The sequence below is a fragment of the Artemia sp. Qi Xiang Cuo genome, chromosome 8 (assembly GCF_049724085.1).
Source record: "Artemia sp. Qi Xiang Cuo chromosome 8, ASM4972408v1, whole genome shotgun sequence".
NCBI lineage: Eukaryota > Metazoa > Arthropoda > Branchiopoda > Anostraca > Artemiidae > Artemia > Artemia sp. Qi Xiang Cuo.
In genome coordinates this window covers 44,005,067-44,024,845 of record NC_142801.1, presented here as the reverse complement: position 1 = coordinate 44,024,845, position 19,779 = coordinate 44,005,067, and the positions used below count along the sequence as shown (strand labels likewise).

The window sequence follows — 19,779 nt, the reverse complement described above, 5'->3', positions numbered from 1 at the left end:
GATCCCATGTCCAAGATTTAGCAGTATTTTCCAAGTTTAGGCTCAAGCTTAAAGCATATCTCTGTGGTTAGGATCCATTGTCAACTATCAGTGCATTTAAGACTTTTAATGCTGCATAATGTTAAGCTATTAAAGCTAATCCAATGCTTACTAAAAGAATTTGGACAAATCCGGTAGTGAAATTCTCTGCATTCTAGGTGATAAAATAAAGATTTTATAGTGATTTAACTGTTGAAGTGATGATTGCTGACTACTGGCTAGGCTATTTTACCCTATTCCACATGTATAGATTTATTATAATCAAATCTGACAAACTTAACAATTTATGCTCTTAAATTCATTTATTTGTACCATTTTTCTCCTGGGTGGGTTGTTGCAGTAAAAATGAGAGAAATTACATTTATTCAATAACATTTTTGTAAAACAAGGCAAATTCTGCAAGGCTTCCAAGCAACAAATAGAAAATTTCATAGTAAACAAAATTTTTATAAAATTAGTTTAGTGTTTCTTTCAAGTATGATTATCTTCTCTTTCACAATTCCCCCCCCTCGCCATCAAGCCAAGCATAGCCATATGTTACACATATACAAAAATTTGCTGATTTTGTTGATTTGTATTGTTTTTGTGCTTGTTTCTTATCAACAGCTGGTCAATAAAAAATAAAAACGTTTTTTCATGCTGAAAATGATCTGTGTATAACTGGTATCAATCTCCTGATTCTGTATGTTTGGCCAGAGAATCATAGTTTGAAAAAGACTGCTATGCATGGTTGGGGGTAAATCATCCAATGCCTCCTGTTTTTTTATGCTAGATTTTTCCTTTGGTCCACAAAGATAATTTGAAAAAAGTCAGTAGAACTCTGCATATAACCTATGGATATACTTGGCCCCATTAGAAAGTAGGGGAATTGGGTTTTTGCTAAATTTGATTGCTATAAATCATTGCGTGTAGAAACATGACTATGAATTAAGGGTAGCAATTAGTATGTTCATAAAGTGTTAAAAGGAGCATTCAATAGTATGCTTATCATCTAGCTAGCAATTGATAAAAAAAAAACTACCAGAGTAAGATACAAACATACTATTTAGTTTGTAACCCATACTACTACTACTACTACTAACAACTCACTGCATTGCCAAGCCACCTCAGTTACACACACTCCACCTCCATCCCAATTTATTTCAAGCCCCCTCTTTACACCCTCCCAGGAAGTTCCAATTTCCCTTAAATGTTTCTTTACAACATCCTCCCACCCCAACCATGATTAACCTGCTTACTGTTTAGCCCCAGACAATTGGTCAAAAAGGAAAATCTTTGGCATTATGTCATCCTTCATCTGCAGAATATGCCCTAACCGTCTCAACCTTTCCCTCATTATAGCTCTAGCAAGTGGGATTGAACCACACTTTTCGTACACCCCACTGTTTGAAAAAACGTTCAGTCATTTGGATACCCAAAACAATCCATAGGCAATTTCTCTGGAAAATATCTAACAAATCTTCTTCTGTTGTTTGGAGCGCCCATGCTTCACAACCAAATCTGACCACTTTTATCACTGTAGCTTCCAACATTTCTATCTTGGTTTGTATTCTTATTTTCCTATTCTTCCAAACTTTAATTAACTTTGAAAAGCTCCCAGAGTCTTGGCTTTTCTACTTTTAACATCTTCAAAGCACCTACCATTTATACTAATAATACCACCAAGGTAAGTGAAGCTGTCGCCTTGATTGATCTTTTGGTTTCCCCAAAAAATGTTAGTTTATACTCATAAATAGCACCCTAAACCCCTCTTTTTATAAAACCGAGAAATTCTTTGTTTCTGTTAAGGTATACAGAACGGTTGTCTATTCAGTGTATATGCCCGCAGATTACAGAAATGAAATATATGAAGAGCGCTTCAGTGAGGCATGTAGCAAATTGTGAAGCTTGGTGAGCAGATGTCTTAGTTAAGATCTTGAGTGCATCATAGCTGGTGATCTAAACTGTGACCTTTCTGACAGGAATAAACCTTGTGCACAAATGTTCTTAGCCTCCTCTGATGGTTTAGTTTAGCTACCAGTGACCTGGGTTTTATGAACATACACAACTCAGGCTTGACACATACCCTTGATTTCATGCTAAGCTCATCAAAAGCCCCAGTCTGTGGCCCATGTCATGTTGATATAAGAATCTATGCATCTGACCATTTCCTGATTATGAATGCTTTTCAAGCCAACAATGTACTACCTGACAATCCCCTAGTGCTAAGAAGTAGGCAGTCAAGACTGACTGAAATAAAATTGATCTGAATACATAGCAGGAATAAATTTTAACAAAAGGGTCATCAACAATTGGAACTGTTTAAGCAAAGAGACAGTGTCTTCAACATCAGCTGAGTTTTTAAAAGAAGATTTGAATCAGAATGGGAAGCCAAACCTTCATGATACAACTGGAGCTTCCCATTATCAGTGTCTCATAAATAGTGATTAATATGTATGTATATATAAAAGAGTTGGGCTAGGATGCCAATGCTGCTTGTCATACCCAACCAACTTGCATACTCTATCAGAAATTGGCATTGTGTGGCAGTGTCTTCTCTAAACTACAGAAGAATGGTCCCCTTTATCATGCCTATCTGTGGTCACTGTTACCAAGTGGACTTAAATTGCATATATCCTAGCACACTCTTAGTCGGAAGGCGTGTCCATGGCTGTAAACACAGTCTCAATCTTATTTGTGTGTGTGTGTAAAGTGTTGTAACTACCATCTCAACAATGGAGCTAAAACGATTCAACATCACACCTTATTTCACTCTAAAGTGCAAATCAATGTAATTAAGGTAATACCATGCAGTATTAGACAGGATTCTTGCCAATTAGAATACCTTTCCAGTTATTACACTAGAATGCACTGATTCCAGAAGAAGAAAGACAAATGTGCCTGAACATATATTGCACAGAAATTTCTCATGCTTTAAGGTGTGCAGAGACAGCTGTGGTGCCTAGTTGGAAAGTTAGAATTGGTACGAAAGTCCCAAAGTGGTCTGAAAATCCTGCCCTTGGTGACGCATGTACCAGTGTGAAATTCTGGAATTGGCTTTGGATTAAGTGTGATTGTCTGAGATTTGGTATTGTAAATCAAGTTTGTTTATTTGTTAAGTGCAAGTTTGCCTAAGCCCCATCTAAGCATAAATGTGAAGTGATTGATCAACAAAGTAAATTAGTTTATAATGATCCAAATGGTATGTGGAGATTTCTTAAGTGTAGGAGAAATTGTAGTGTTTCCAAAGCTGCAATTGCAAAGATGGGGTGGATGTCCCATTTTACTTCTGAGTTTAACCCTCTTGATCAAGAGCTTGAAGAAAAGTTCAGCAAAGAACTAGATACAAGTCTAAAGTTATCAGGCTCTGATTTTGGCCATATAATAACCATCAAAAATCTTACTGTTGCCATCTGTAAGCAAAAAAAACCAATCATTTGGTCTAGATGGACTGTGGTTTGCACCTTACATATGGAGTGATTATCTTTTGTTTCAGGTTATTTTTAATACCAGTTTTGTACCTGATATTTTTTGTACCAGCATTGTTACTCCTGTGTTAAAAAAGGGGAAAGACCTGGCAGATTGCATTTCTTATCATCCAATAACTGTTTCACCTCTTCTGTGTAAACTAATGGAAATGCTTGTTACCGATGATATTTCAAGTAAATGTTGTACTCCTTATTGTCTATTTGGCTTTAAAAAAGGTATTGGGTGCAAGCACGTCCATTATATTTTAGCTAATATCTTGCAATTTAAACTGCCAATAAATTTTAGATTTTCTGGCCCTTTCAGAGTCTGAGCACAGAAGGGGGGGTGATTTACATAAGACAAATAGAAAAAATAGTGAGTTTGAAACTGTACTTTGTTCATGTTTGTGATCCCTTTGGAATAATCCTGTGCTTCCCTCCCCCCTGGACCTGGGCATATATTTGATTTGTAGAAGCAGGAGTGAGAATTGTACATTTATGTTTGTCAACCATTTGAATGGAGAATTGTATTGAAATCGGGACCATGTAGTTCAAATTGGACACCTTTTAGTGGTGTCTCACTATTCATCCCATTTTGAAAATCATAAATGCTGGAAAAATCCAGTGCTGGCCAATCAATCTAGTTTAGTATTCTACTGACAGTGAAGTTGTGAATTTTCGTCCAAGTTGTTTTTTTTAGATTTTAGTTCTTCTTATGATTTTTTCCAAATATTTACAAATTTAAAGTATGTGAAGATTGGATCGAGATTCGTCGTAAGAAATAACTTCCAATATGTATTTTAAAAGTAAAAAAAAAAAAAAAAGTTTTGGCAAATTGGATATTACCCTACTCACTAATGCTTCTGAGTTTAAACTTTTCGAACTTCTTAATTACTGGTAAATTATCATAAATAGGCTAACTTGTAGAATAAAGTAATCAATCAATATCAAACCCCAATAAAAATGATTAACATAAGTAATGTGTAAGTGACTCTGGCCCTCTTTTGATCTGCATTGCAATACAGAAAAAAATAAGATAATTTGGGGATGCCTGAAATTTCAATTAGTATAAGACTTACCTCTTTCAAAAGTAAGGTGGACTTGACTGGGGGTATTTTAAGGAAACTACCTGGTGTCTATCTCGATTCTTGAGAAAAATACTATATGGCCGATTCCTGATTCCGACTAACGTTCCCCATCTGTAGCTCAAACTTTGCAAAAGAGCTCTATAAATATTAAAAAGAATTACTGTTTTAGTCGTGTGCCAACATTCCCTGATGGTGTCACGTTTCTAATGCATATTTTCCAGTCCTTGTTTTAGTGGGAAATTCCCCCTTTCCTGGAAACAGATATTTCTATAGCCATTACAGAAAGTCAAACATGGGAAACCAATTCCTAGCCAAGATTGCTCAGGAATCACTAATTTACTATTTTGTAATTTCAGGACATGTCATCAACACAGTCAATTGATCAGAAGCTTGCGAAGCTGATTCTTGCTCCAGGACAAGAAGCTATACCTTTTCCAGGTCTAGCAGCATCTCCAGACAGTTTGAAGAAAAAAGTCGGGCCAGCACCACCACCAAAAGTGAAAAAGGCACAGCCACAGGTAATATTTCTAGTTTTTCGTTTCAATCGACCATACTTTTCAGGGTGTGGAAGAAAAGCTTCAAATTGAATAGGTTATGCTTCTATAAAAAAAAGAAAATTGTTACCAAGATTCTAGATCCACAAACTTGTTTCAACCTAGGATTTGAGTTTTTTTTCCTGGCAATATTTGGGAAAATTGTAAAAAAAAAGAACTTGCTGGTAAAATTTATTGCATTATTTTCTCTTGGAAGTTCAAAAGTAAAGAATTTCTGAGAATACATTGGCTAAGCATGGCACAACGAGAAAAAACAAAATCGTAACGAATAAAGAAAAAACGAGGATAATCACAGCCAGTAAAAAAGAAGGAGAGGACATTGGAAACACTTCAGTCAAGACCTCTGCTCAACCACCTTCAGTGCATAATTAGGATAAAAGTCCACAGGATAATATAAAAAGACAAACCTTGAAAACAGTTTTTTTTTTTTTGTTATAATTTTTTGTTATTGAAAATTTACATTATTAAATAAAATTATTTTTGCATCTAATTCTGGACTGAGGATGGTTGAGCAAAGAACCTGACTGGAATATTTGCATTGTATTCTTCTTTTTATTCACTGGTCCTGAAAATCCTTGTTTTTTTCTTCATTATGACTTATTTTCATTTTGGAATTAAAACAATTTGAAGTTAGGGGAGGGGGATTTTCCACGAAAGGAACTTTTGATGAAAGATTTTCCAGTGAAAATTTTCCAGGTGGGGGGATTCTGTGATGATTTGAAAAACGACCAAAACATAAACAAAAACAGTTTTTTTTTTCAAATGAAAGTAAGGGGAATTTTCTGCGAGGAGGGAATTTTCCAGGGGGATTTCAAGCGGGAGTAATTTTTTTGAGTGGGGTGGTGGAAATTTTCATGGAGGGGGAAGCGATATCCCAGCATTATTTGACAAGCGATCAGAAATTAAATTTTAAAAAATCAAGTATTTTCAACTGAAAGTAAGTAGCAACTTTAGAACTTAAAGTGAACAGAAATTATTCCGTATATCAGGGGCTTTTGAAACAATTCCTGAAACTTAAGGACTGTGTAATTACAATAACAAGCTTTTTTAAAGCGCTAAAAAACTTTAGAGCAAAGAGCGAGGGATTGAGGAGAGGGCAGCCACCCTCATTCACGGAATCATTTCTGTTCGTAAGAAGTATGAATGTTGCTCCTTACTTTCAGTTGAAAAAACTTTTTTTTATTTTTATTTAGGCTAACAAAAGGAAGGATTGATCCCTATTAAACTATGTTTTTTGTTTCGTCCCAAATAAAAAGAAAGTAAACATAGTGACAAGTTTTCATCTTGTCACAAACCATTTGTGTTAAAAAAAAAAAAGCTACTTGTCTGAAAAAGCTACTTTCCTGATAAATCTTTCTTCTGTAAGTTTATTTTGAATGGCAAACCCATCTTTTTAACTGCTTAGAAAAACGAAAATCTAAAAATTGAACAAACTAGTTTTATTAGTGGAACCTAAAATTTTTTGTCCCTATTGGTAAATACTTCCCTATACCAAGAGTGGTAAAATAATTATAAAACACCCAGGAAGCTGTGAATTTTCAAAAAAAGTGTTCTTTTTTGTCCACCCTAACAAAATTGGAATAAAAAAACGGCCTAACGATATTGTAGCTATATCAATCTATAACGCATATGGATCAGAACGTCGTTTGGAGGAAGTAAATCATGCCACACTTAGAGGTGGGGCGTGGGGAGATTTTCCTTGCCTGAGATTGATACGAAGGACCCCATCCTCGAAAAACTCTCAAGCTACTTTTTCCAGTTTTTACCCTGCCTCATCCCCCTAGAAAATTTGCTATGACTCCCTCCCCAAAATTTTTATCATGCATTCACTCATGGGAGAAGGGATGTACCAATGCCATGCCTTGTTCTCATAATGCTCAAACACACATAGAAAGTGTCTCAAGGAAATAACGCATGAAGATGGATTTTTTCTTTTTTTAATTTTGGCACCCACCTTTGGTGTTTTTGGCCTGTGGAAACCAAGAAAGTAAGTAAATAACCATAGTGTTGTTAATTGCTCAAAATTAACGCATACTTATTGACTTTCACAGCCAAGATTGTTTCATTTCACCTTTTTTGCCAGTAGCCTAAGCTTCTAGTTTCATTTTTAAGATTTATTAACTTTCACAGACAACATTGTTTCGTTTTATCTTTTTTACCTATAGCCTAAGCTTCTAGTTTCCGGAATAAAGCTGCAAAATTTTGGATGCTGACAATGACAATTTAAAATTTCAGTGGCTACGGGATGATGCGATTTAGCACTTATTTCCTTGCAAAAAATGACCACTTGATTAGAAGGCTGAACCGGTTTTGCTCAGTTTTGACATCTCACGTATTTTGTCATGTGCTTTGTTCTTTTTACTTTTTGTTACTAGTGTTTATTTTGTTCTTTGATTATAAGTTGCAACGATATCGAAATGGAAACCACAACACTTGAGTAGGACAGGTATTACGAATACTATCCTGGTTTTTCCACAGAATGTTTATTCAAATGTTGTCTTTCCTCCTCCACCACCCCCTCCTGCCTACCCTGGGACGCAAAATACGTACAGCTACATCAATAATTACAACGCAACATAAATAATTACAGTTTTTTTAACAGTAGTTTTTAAGTACCAAATCATTTTGATAAGAAGATGAAGTTAGGAGTAAAGATCACTATCATCCTCATCAAAGGGGTCTTTGATGAGGATGATAGCCTCCTTCCGATTTAAAAAAATATTATTTTATTGTGTATACCTAATGAGCAGACACAAATACTCCTAAATAAGATCTTTTTCTCAGACCATTATTTTCAAACAAGTTAAATCTAGCCTTAAGAGCAGGAGTTTTTTTTTTGGGGGGGGGTACTCATTTTGTATTTAGGATAATCCTAAGTACGATTCTAAAATAAAAAGAAATTCAATTACAAAACTAATTTTTCCAAATGAAAGTAAAGTGTGGAGTTAAAACTTGAGTGTGCGTAAAATTTTCTTTGTATGAGATGTGTTATGAGGGGTGTTTATCAATGGTCCAAGCATAGAAACATAAAGACATGACCAATGTTTCTAAAATACTAAAAGACGCACATTTATTTATTTGCATAGCCAACATTGTTTCATTTCATCTTTTTTACCTATAGCCTAAGCTCCGAGTTTCCAAAATAAAGCTGTACAAAGTTTGGATGCTGACGATGACAATCAAAGATTTCCGTGACAATGGGATGATGCAATTTAGCACTTACGTTGCTGTGCAAAAAATGTACCACTTAATTCGAAGGTTGAACCAGTTTTAATCAGTTTTGACTCTAATGTTTTTTTTTTCGTTTTTTTACTAGTGTTTATTTTCTTCTTTCGTTATAGGTTGCAACGATATCGAAACGTGAACCACAACATTTAAGTAGGACAGGCATTACGAATACTGGCCCGGTTTTCCCACAGAATACTTATTCAAACGTTGTCTTTCCTCCTCCACCACCCCCTCCTGCTTATCCTGGAACGCAAAATACATATAGCAACATCAATAATTTTAATGCTGTTGGAAATCTACGTGCCACTGGTATGTTAATGATTTTTAAAAAGAATAGCTACTAGTCAACACAAAACAAAAAGCCAGAAATAGGGTTATATATAAAACCTTCAATGGTAAGGAACGTCAAGAGACGCTGAAATTATAAAAAGTGATGCTTGTTTTTATACTGCCACAAATCTGCTTTTTATACTGATTCCAAACATGTAAAATTTATGAGATTTAATTTGCCTACTAAAAGTTAATAACAAACTTCGTGAGTATAGTAAAAGAAGAAAACGTTCCTAACATTACATTGAACATGTCTGACGACTCTAGAGCGTAGTTTTCAAGCTATAAATTGTAAGAAATTCTGTATTTTTCCAGAAAAGCATGTTCGTAGCCAAGTGTCTAAATTTCATTAGTTGTAATTTTTTTCTAGAGGTGATCATATCGAACCAATTGCTATAAAATATCGGAAATGGACTATCTCGAATGAAAATTCAAAAGTTCTACTGCCCTTTTAAGTAAAAGAAGAGTTCACGAATCAGCACTTTAGATTCCCGCCACTTTGCGCCGGCATATACAAGTTTCGGCCCGAATAGGGTAAAAATGATATAGACCCGAATTCTGAGATAGCCAATGAGTTTGGGACCATTAAAAAGATATTTGTAAAACCTCCCAGTCTCTGTATTGCTACACACCCTTTGTCTCTAAACTTATATGATGTCCGTATAAAATGAAAGGAAAGTATAAATTATTTGTACACTAATATTTAGGGTTATATTATATTGCATTTTATCACCAACTATTAGGGTAGGAGGTTAGTGAATCTGTTTTTCTGTAGAAAGAGTCATAAAGCCTTAAAAACGTATTTTATGCCCAAATTTTCAAAAAGTTCATATAGTTATTCCAGCTATTCTCGCAATGCGTTTCAACCCCTGTGCCTGTAAATTGAATCATCTGTGACGAAACAAAAACTGCAAAAACAAGTTACGGGTGGGAAAATGCATTGAAAATACATAATTTGGGCTATATATTTGCACATTTGGGGATTGGAGGTAAAGTATGGCGGGTCTGCATGCAAGATGTGTTACCTACAATTGTTCTGCATATTATGAAATAAGAATTGTTTCATTAGGATTAACCTAACTTCACTTCTTGATTGTGATGGATATAAGAGATAAGTACCTAGAAATTAAATTACAAAGCAAGTTTTTTTCAAATGAAATCAAAGGGTGGAGTTAAAACTTTGAATGTACGCAAATTGTTCTTTGTATGAGATATGTTATGAGGGGTGAAGGCTGTTTCTGAGTGGTTCAAGCATAAATTCCTTAAGCCATGAGCGAAGGTACTGAAAGACTTTTTTTTATCGCAATGCTTCAAGGAAAAAAAATGATTCAGGTAGTTATATTTACTTGGAACACTGAAATTTTCAGTTCGAATGTTTCGGACGATGCGGTTAAATAAGGCACTTTCAGTTATCAACTGCATTTTGTATTTTGAAACTCTTAAGAAAGTAAAATTCAAACTTTGTCATAAAAAGAGATGGGGTAAGGTTTAAGTGGGTGGTATATCTCGTTAAAAATCGGATAGCTTGTGTTTGTTTTAAGATTTAATGCCTGTCTTCCCTTTTATTTTTTAAGATATTTTTTTTATGTAATCTGTAAGACAGTGATGCTGATTTTCTATTCGTCGGCTATTTCAACCCTGCCTACGATTGTTGACCAATTGTAAAAAGAGGTGGATTAAAAAAGGACTGTAAAAGTGGCCTGTCTTAGCCACATAAACGTTCAAGTAAAGTTGAATAAAAGTTGAATTCACCTTTACATGTAACTAAAGAGAAACTACTGTAGTCATTCCTCTTTATTAACGAATCTTCATAAATTCTGTGTTTAAAGCTGGTATCTTAACTAGTTAATCTAGATTCATTAAGTAAAATAGTGGGTAGTGTTCCAGTTCGGTGCCGTATTGCGCATTTTAATAATATCACCCTCCCCCCTTTTCTTCACCATAACTACTGGCTGGACAACATGTAATTAAATACTACAACTAAAGACAAATTTTCATCCTCAAATTGTTTTTTAGCGTTATTTGCTGCTAAGTATAAACTTTTACTGCGAGCATTCTGCAATCCCTAATGATAATGATGAAACTTGTCCAAAGTAATTATTTAGTAGAGCTAATATTGTCCAAAGATAAAATGGGTAGAGTTAAAAAATAATAATTTCCAAGAGTCGAAAGCTTTAAGGGGTTTACTTATTTTTAGGACTTCTTCAATGTTATTTTTTTTTTAGTGATTTCCATTTTTTTTTTGTAATTTTGATGGGTTAATGGCTTCGCTAAAATTATTAACAAAAGTTAGTATAAAATAATTAACATAGTTAATTAAGAATATCTAAAAAACAATATGTCTTAATATCATAAAAATTTAACTGAAAGGATACTATTTGAAAAAAAAAATGATTTGAAACGTAGTGATATACTTCTTTCAAGCCTAGGAAAATATCTGACGATTCATTTTAATTCATCGATGTAAATATAAATTTTAGGGAGTTCACTATGTCTGCATTATTTTGTGTTTCCTAGGTAAATTCAATGTGTTTTTCATACTTATATACAAATATTTTGAAGCTGGGAGTTTGCAGTTGTAACTTTATCCTTCTCTAAGATAAGGGCTTATAAAATTGTGACCAAATCAAATCTATTTTGTAAAAAAAAAATTTGAATTAACCGTCTTGGCACTTCACAGAACTATCCTTTTTAACATTTTCTCCCTAAAAAGTGTAAAGATTATTTATGCTACATGGTCTTATACAATTTGGCCAAGGCCATGTAACTCCAAAATGTAGTGAGTTAAGAGTTAAATTACTTTGAAGGAAATTACTGTGGGCAGCAAAAGCAAAAAAAAGTAGAAACAATAGCTATTGCTAATTTCATTTTAATATTGCTTCCTTTTATGTGTTTCTAATTGTAACAAAAGTGGCACTTATAAAGGACTACTTTTCTTAGCAAATTAAAACAAAATAATAATAATAACATTTTAATCACCCACCATCTTCAAAATAGATTATAGTGGAGCACTACGAAAGGAGAAAGAAAAATAAACCAGCCTCCAAAAAGATAAAGATACGACACTCAAATAAATGCAGGTGAGAAACGTCGTCTATCTAATTTAACTTTTAGCACTGTAATACTTCGAATGCTAGATCATTGTTTGGATGGCTCTGTAAGACCATATTTTCAAGGTGGGAATTCCTATAACACTTGGGTAAGTATGGTAAAGATTTTGCATGTTTCTTGTAGCCCTTTTTGAAGTTTTCAGTGTCTCTCACTGACAGCATGTTGGATGCAGCGGCGAGTTAGGTTATGTGTGGTTGGCACACTGAACGATAAATCGAGGCAAGAGATTTCCTGGAGTAGCGTCCGCGATTTTGCATTACAGACGCATAAGCAAATTTAATGGCGGTGGTGTTTTGCTCAACAATTGCTTGTCCAGTTTTAATGATCGTTTCTGGAATCATAATACCAAGATATCTCAGCTGCGATACCGCAGGGACAACATGATTTCCGAGAGTCACACAATGACTTTGCGGTGCATCAAAGGTAAAAATTCACAATTATCAATATTGATAGAAAGCCCAATAGATTGTAAGTCCTTAGGAGTCGATTCACGTTGTCTTGTAAGTCGGCTTTGGATCTACTGAGTAGAAGGACGTCATCAGCGTATGCCAAGTAAGACAGGTCAGTACCATGCAACTGGAGAGAGGGCGAGATACGGTCCAGAATCTTGGAGATTGCATGTTTGAAAATAAGAGGACTAGGAACGCTGCTTTGCCTCACACCTCTTCTGATTTTTGTGGGATCTAAAATTGTACCTTTTCATTTGGCCAACACAGTCGAATTTTCGTACCAAAATTTCAGAGTGCTCACTATGCTAGAACTTACTCCATTGTGCAGTAGAGCATTCATTGCTTGCTTGTGATTGACGCTATCGAACGCTTTCGATATATCAATAGTGCACTATATATATATATATATATATATATATATATATATATATATATATATATATATATATATATATATATATATATATATATATATATATATATATATATATATATATATATATATATATATATATATATATATATATATATATATATATATATATATATATATATATATATATATATATATATATATATAAAGTGCAAGTCAGCTCGAAACTTCCATTTCATACTGATTGGTTATATTAAGATTCTCATCTCTATACATCGAAGTATGGTAAGAGTGCCAATCATGTAGTGTCAGAGAAGTACTAGATGGACGACCGTCTGGTCTGATTAGGCTTAAATACGATTTCTTACTTCTAGTCAACTGTTGCCCGATAATTTGGTACCTCTTCATTTCATCTTTGTATTTGCGTTTTGTGCTCCGTTTCAACTCGAATACAGTCCCGCGTAGCGGTTTAACACAAGCCATCCAAATGTTCAGCCATGTTTTTGCATGTCTTTTTGCCGATTGAAGTTCAGTGGATTCGGATGACATCGGTTTCTCTGTCCCAATTTTGGCTCGTCCTGTAGGAACCGCTTTTGATTCGGCAACTTTCAGAGCATGGATTACTTGATGGTAATAAGTGTTGAAATCAACAGTGGCTGAGACGTTGGAAGGGCCAGAGCAGAGTAGATGAAACGGAACTTTTAGGACCGAAGCAACAGTGTCAACATAAAAGGGAATATTGTATTTCTCCCAATTTTGCTTGTAGACCCACTTTTTGGAACAAGTGTTATTAGTGCTCTGTGATGACTGCATCTGAAACGAAAGTCCGGAATGGTCACTAATAGGATTATCAGTGCAAACTGTAACTGGAAGACTAGGAATGGATGTGCATTATAATACGTGGTCAATATTATAGGTATGACCACTAGTATTGGTGTACGTAAAATCCAGGGACTTCGACCAAATCTTATAAGTGGTGAGGAGGCAATTTATTAAAATATCGGATAGAATATGGCCCTTGTATGGTTCACAGTTGAGGTCTCCGGCAATTAGCCAATTACACTCGTGAAGCTCAAGAGACTCCAAATGTTGTCTTAAATTATCTGCTGCTCTTTAGAACTTTGTCAGAAAGACATTATCAAGGAGGCACACTTGTGCCTCTATAAAGAGGCGACCCACGACAATGGTAAGCGATTTCCGGTCCTAGCGGTCGCAGAGAGACAGCGGTGATTGCATTTTGTAGCCCAAGCTCCAACTAAGAAACGTGCAAAATTTCACCCCCCCCCCCTCCGACTTTATCTTCATGGGTAAAAGTGGGCCGGAAGTTTCGACCCGCCGACCACAGCCCCCCTTTAGCGTTGTCCGATAGGGCTGAAATTTAGAGGTTAAGCTTTCCTAGGGCCTGAGAGCTCATCCTCTAAATTTCAACTCAATCCGATTCCTTCTTTCCTGTTTTCCGGAAAACAAATATAGCCACTTAAAGTTCATTTCTCTTTTTTTTTTATCACCCACGCCTACAGGCCACAGTTGGCAACAGATCTGGGTGAATGAGGACTCATTCGAACCGGAATTCGACCCAGCAGGGTCTTTTGATATTTTCGGATCGAAAAAACTATCCCCCAAATTTACATTTACGAAAAACCTCATTTTCCTATAAGAGCCCATGTTACTATTGCCCACCACAACCCCTCTTTAACTTTGTTTGACCAAGCTGAAAACTAGAGAATGAACTTTCCTATGGCCTGGAAGCCTATCCTCAAAATTTCAGCTTAATCAGATCACTCCTTCCCTGTTTTCCAAAAACCAAATATCAAGTTCTGTGGGGATTTGCTTGCGTCAAAAATACATCACACAGAATAAAAATAATGTATAGTGTCTCTGTGGTACAGTGGTCGCTATTCTTGACTGTCAGGCGGAAGACCCGAGTTCGATTCCCCGTCAGAGAAATTTTTTTATATATTGAATTTAAAGTTTAAAAAAGAAACTCAGTTTCTTTTTTAAATCCAATCTATTAAATCCTTCGGCTCAACAGGCGTCTCCAGAAGAATATCACAGTCGGCCTTCAGGTTACAGGTAAGTCTCCACTGCTTTGATAACATGGGGCCTGGGAGCTTAAAACCTTAATTGTTGAAATTCCTAAAAGCAAAGTATCTCAACATTATATTAGATCAAAATAGTTCTCTCAACCTGACAAGACCGACTGCAAGCTTCCAAAAATTTCAGCTCCTTCCCAGAAGTTTTTTTTGTCGAAAAACAAAAGTCTTACTTTGTATTTGCTTAACAGTTAGTCAAGCAATAATAAGTAATAAACTGTACAAAAACGTGCAGAAATTATTTGAAAAAAAACTACGTTTTCTAAAGAGTTAAAGAGGCTGAGTTACAAGGTCGAACCTTAAAACGTACAGGGATTAGGAGGCGCAGTTGGGGGGCTGCCGCCCCCCCCAAACCCCCCACTTTTGCAGCCTCTTTTGTTAAGGTTTTTTATTTTGGGGGGCTACCGCCCCCCTCACCCCCCGCTTTTGCTCTTGCGAAGAACTGGTTTGCAACACTACCATAAAAACAACTATTGCATCTTTTATCGATGAGGGCTACCGCCCCCCGGTTTTGCCCTTGCAAAGAACTGTTTTACAACAAAAACAAAGTCTGCTTGAATATTTTTAGCATAAGAACACCCTATTGCATTTATTTTATTAAAAAGCCTACTGATAATCGTTATTTTCAGTTTCCTCAGGAGATTTTTTCCTAACCAATAACAAGCTATAATGTGATGAACACAAAAAATTTTTCACAGAAAAACAGGGAACAGAAGAAGGGCTCAGTATAAAGTAGCAGTTCAGGTTCATTTATTTTACCATCATACATGATCACACTGAGTACATAACACTACCTGGCACAGAGACAAGTTTGTAGTTATAACTGTAACAGACTGAGTAGTCATTGCCAAATCCTCAGAAGATATTAAAAAAATGCCATTGAAACTGTTTCTTTCATATTGGTACAACCATTTGATGGCCGGGTACAGGACTTAAAAAACCTTAACACACGCGGCTGCAAACGCAGGGGGTTTGGGGGGAGGCAGCCCCCCAACTGTGCCTCCTAATCCCTGTACGTTTTAAGGTTCGACCTTGTAACTCAGCCTCTTTAACTCTTTAGAAAACGTAGTTTTTTTCAAATAATTTTTGTAGTTCGTAGGCATTTATATGTTGATGAACTCAATTCCCTCAACAGTGACCCACAACAGACTACTGCTTCTAATAGTGGGCTTGGCCAAAAGTTCCTTCCTAGCGTATATTGCCAGGCCTCCGTATGGACAACCTGGCGTAGATCTTGCCGGCTTTACAAAGACATCGTGCGACCGGGATCTGGGAAGTCTATATTCATCCCAGAAAGCATATGCTCCTGGATGAATAGTACGTCATAAATTTGAAGTAATGTAAAAATGCAGTTTGTCGCAAAAAAACAGCTCGAAAATATTTGTACAAACACAGCAATTTACAAAAACTTGCATAAGGTTTTTTTCTAATTTTTATCCAAAATTACTCTTTAAAGAAGTATTACTTCTATCTTTTTTTTATTAAACAAAAAAAACAAGTTTTGTCTACTGAAAGTAAGGAGCAACATTAAAGCTTAACACGAACAGAAATGATTGCATATATGAAGGGGGTTGCCCCCTCCTGAACACCTCACTCTTGACGCTAAAGTTTTTTAGCACTTTTAAAAAAGCTTCTTATTGTTCTAATTGTTTTCTAATCAGATCTAATCTAATCTTCTAACTCAGAAGTCGTTTTTAACGAATTGGGACAAAATTCAAACTTCAGCGCAAAGAGTAAGGTGTTGAGGAGGGGCATGTCCCTTCATATACGCAATACTTTCTGTTCATTTTAATGTTACTCCTTACTTTCAGTGGAAAAAACTTTTTTTTAATTTAATTTCTGATCGTTTTTTGAATAATGCCAGAAAATCTGGCCCAACCTCCACGGAGAAATCTCCCTTTCCACGGAAATATCCTCTAGACAATTCAATCTCGGTGAAAATTTACCCCGGTCAATTACCCTTAACAACTCCACGTGTGAAATTGAGACGGAAAAGAGAAACATATAAAAAGAATTTTGAACAGAAATTCTGGCAAATTCTCCAGTGTAAAATTTCTCCTGACAAGTTCACCCCCTGGAAACTTCCCTTCCCATTGAAAATTCCTCAGTGGGAACACCCTCAGCAGAAAACTTGCTCCCCCCCCCCGCCCAACCAAAAATGAATGCATACTTCCCAATAACAAATACTATGCAAAAACAATGGACAAATTTTATAACTTAGACATCTCCTCTGGGGCTGCGGTGGGTCATTTTATATCCAAAGGCATAGCTATTGGGCCTTTGAACTATGATTAAAAAAATGGTTATCTCACAATTTTGATCGAAAGATTTTGGGGAAAAAAGGGAAGAGGGAGGGGGCCTAGTTACCCTCCAATATTTTCGGTCACTTAAAAAGGGCACTGGAACTTTTAATTTCAATTTAAATTAGCCTTCTCACGACATTCTAGGACCAATGGGTTGATACGATCACCCATGGAAATAAAAATAAACACGCATTCGTGATCTTTCTTCTGGCAAAAAAAAACAAAAAACAAAACAGAATTCCACATTTTTGCAGATAGGAGCTCGAAACCTCTACAGTAGGGTTTTCTGATATGCTGAATCTGATGGTGGGATTTAGACAGAAGTTAAAATAAGTCAAACTCAAAACGAGCAGAAATTAATCTGAGTAGGATTCTAAACCCTATGCTTTCTAAAAGCCAGAATATAAGTTTTACTTTACTGAAAAAAATTCAAATGAATTTACTAAAATAAAATTCAAATGAATTTACTGAAAAAAAAATCTGCACTGTCAGTTTAATATACATATGCTGATATTTATTCCTTAAAATCTTAATTGATTTTTGATTTCTTAAAGTTATAAAAGTGAAAATATTTAAACCAATTTTTTTCAGTAGAGTACAAATTATATTCCGGCTTTTAGAAAGCTTGGGGTTTAGAACCCTACTCATAATAATTTCTGCTCGTTTTGAGTTTGACTGTTATTTATTTTAATTTCTGTTTGTTTTGGGTCCCATTTATTTATTGATACTTATTTGTGGTAGTGTATTCTTGGTAGATTATTTGATTCTATATTTGTTCATTTTGGTTTAATGGAGTTCTTTACTTTTTTAAAAAAAACTCATTTTATTGGAAAAGTTTTTTTTAATCAATATCTGTTCGTTTTATATTGACATTGTCTTTTTCGTGGAGAAAGACAGAGCCTTTTCTAAAGTTAAACAACCATCCCTTCTATAAAAACCTTAAATACCCTGGACATAGCTTACAACCCTTGCCCCTAATCTCTGGGGTTTGTTTGAGCTTCAAAGGCATTCTTAAACGATAATTAGACTATTTTTAATAGAACGGCTATCTCAAAATTTTTATTAGATGCATTTCGGGACACTATGACGTGTGGGTGTGTCTGTGGGGGGAGGCGATAGCTGCCTTCCGATCACTTTGACTCTCAAAAGGAGAAGTAGAGCGTCATTACCAGTTCAATGAGCCCCTCCGAAATTTATATGAGCACACTTTCTATAAAAACCTTATATGTCCCCAGGGCTTAACTTACAACTCCCACCCTGAGAGCTAGGGTTTTGTTATCCTCAAAAACATAATTTTCAGACCGTTCTGATACGCTGAACAAAATGGCCATCTCACAATTTTGATTGAAAGGGCTTGGGGAGATGATGGGCGTGGGGAGGGCATTTGCCCTCTGATCATTTTCTGCTAATAAAAAGGCGCTAGCCTTCTCAATTTTCAATCAAATGAGCCCTTTTTGAAGCTTCTATGACAACGCTTTCTATATAAACATTATATGCCCCCAGGGCATAACTTACAACCTTAGCCCTGAGGGCTGTGGGGGGGGGGGGCGATTGTCATCCTCAAAGACCTAATTTCCGTAACTTTCAACTACGTTGAACAAAAAGGGCTATTTTCACAATTTTGATTGGATGTGTTTGGGGAAATGGTGGGTTTCAGAGGGGAGTTAGTTACCATCCAATCACTTCCGACTATTAAAAAGGGCACTAGCCCTCTCAATTTCCAATTCAATGAACTCTTTTTGAAGCTTCTAAGACAACGCTTTCTATAAAAACCTTATTTACCCCCAGGGCCTAACTTAAAAACTTCGCCCTGAGGGCTCTGAGGGGTTTGTCGTCCTCCAATAAATAATTTCCAGGACTTTCAACTACGTTGAACAAAATGGCTATCTCAAAACTTTGATTGAATGTGTTTGGGGAAATGGTGGGCTTGAGAGGGGGGTTAGTTGCTCTTTATTCACTTTCAACTATTAAAAACGGCACTAGCCTTTTCAATTTCAAGTCAAATGAGCTATTCTTGATGATTCTATGACGAGACTTTCTATAAAAACCTTATTCACCCCAAGGGCATAACTTACAACTCTTGCCGTGAGGGCTGTGAGGGGGTTGTCCTCTTCAAAGATCTTATTACCAGAACTTTCAATTACAATGAATAAAAGTGATACCCCAAAATTTTGATTGCATGTGTTTGGGAAAATAGTTGGCTTGAGAGGGAGGTTAGTTGCCCTTGAACCACTTTCGACTATTAAAAAGGGCACTAGTCCTTTCAATTTCCAATCGAATGAGCCCTTTTTGAAGTTTCTACAACATCGCTTTGTATAAAAACCTTATATGCCCCCAGGGCATAACCTACAACACTTGCCCTGAGGGCTGTGGGGGAGGTTTTGTCACCAACGACATAATTTCCAGAACTTTCAACTACGTTGAAAAAAATGGCTATCTCAAAATTTTGATTGAATGTGTTTGGGGAAATAGAGGGCGTGAGAGGGTGGTTAGTTGCCCTCCAATCACTTTATACTATTAAAAAGGGCACTAGCCCTTTGAATTTCCAATCAAATGAGCCCTTTTTGAAGTTTCTAAGACAAGACTTTCTATAAAAACCTTACATGCCCCCAGGGCATAACTTACAACCCTTGCCCTGAGGGCTATGAGGGGGTTGTCATCCTCAAAGACATAATTTCCAAAACTTCAACTACATTGAACAAAATGGCTATCTCAATATTTTGATTGGATGTGTTTGGAGAAATGGTGGGCGTGAGAGGGAGGTT

General features: G+C 35.9%; 1 protein-coding gene across 1 annotated transcript in view; it reads left to right on the top strand.

Annotated features, from left to right (window-relative positions):
- The window catches only part of Zyx (lipoma-preferred partner zyxin), a 74,829-nt gene that overhangs the window by 3,778 nt on the left and 51,272 nt on the right, over positions 1–19,779 (top strand). The window contains exons 2-3 of the mRNA XM_089092980.1: positions 4,930–5,091; positions 8,469–8,664. Coding sequence (XP_088949106.1) covers positions 4,933–5,091; positions 8,469–8,664 — 355 coding nt within the window. The 5' untranslated portion in view covers positions 4,930–4,932. The remainder of the gene's footprint in view (positions 1–4,929; positions 5,092–8,468; positions 8,665–19,779) is intronic.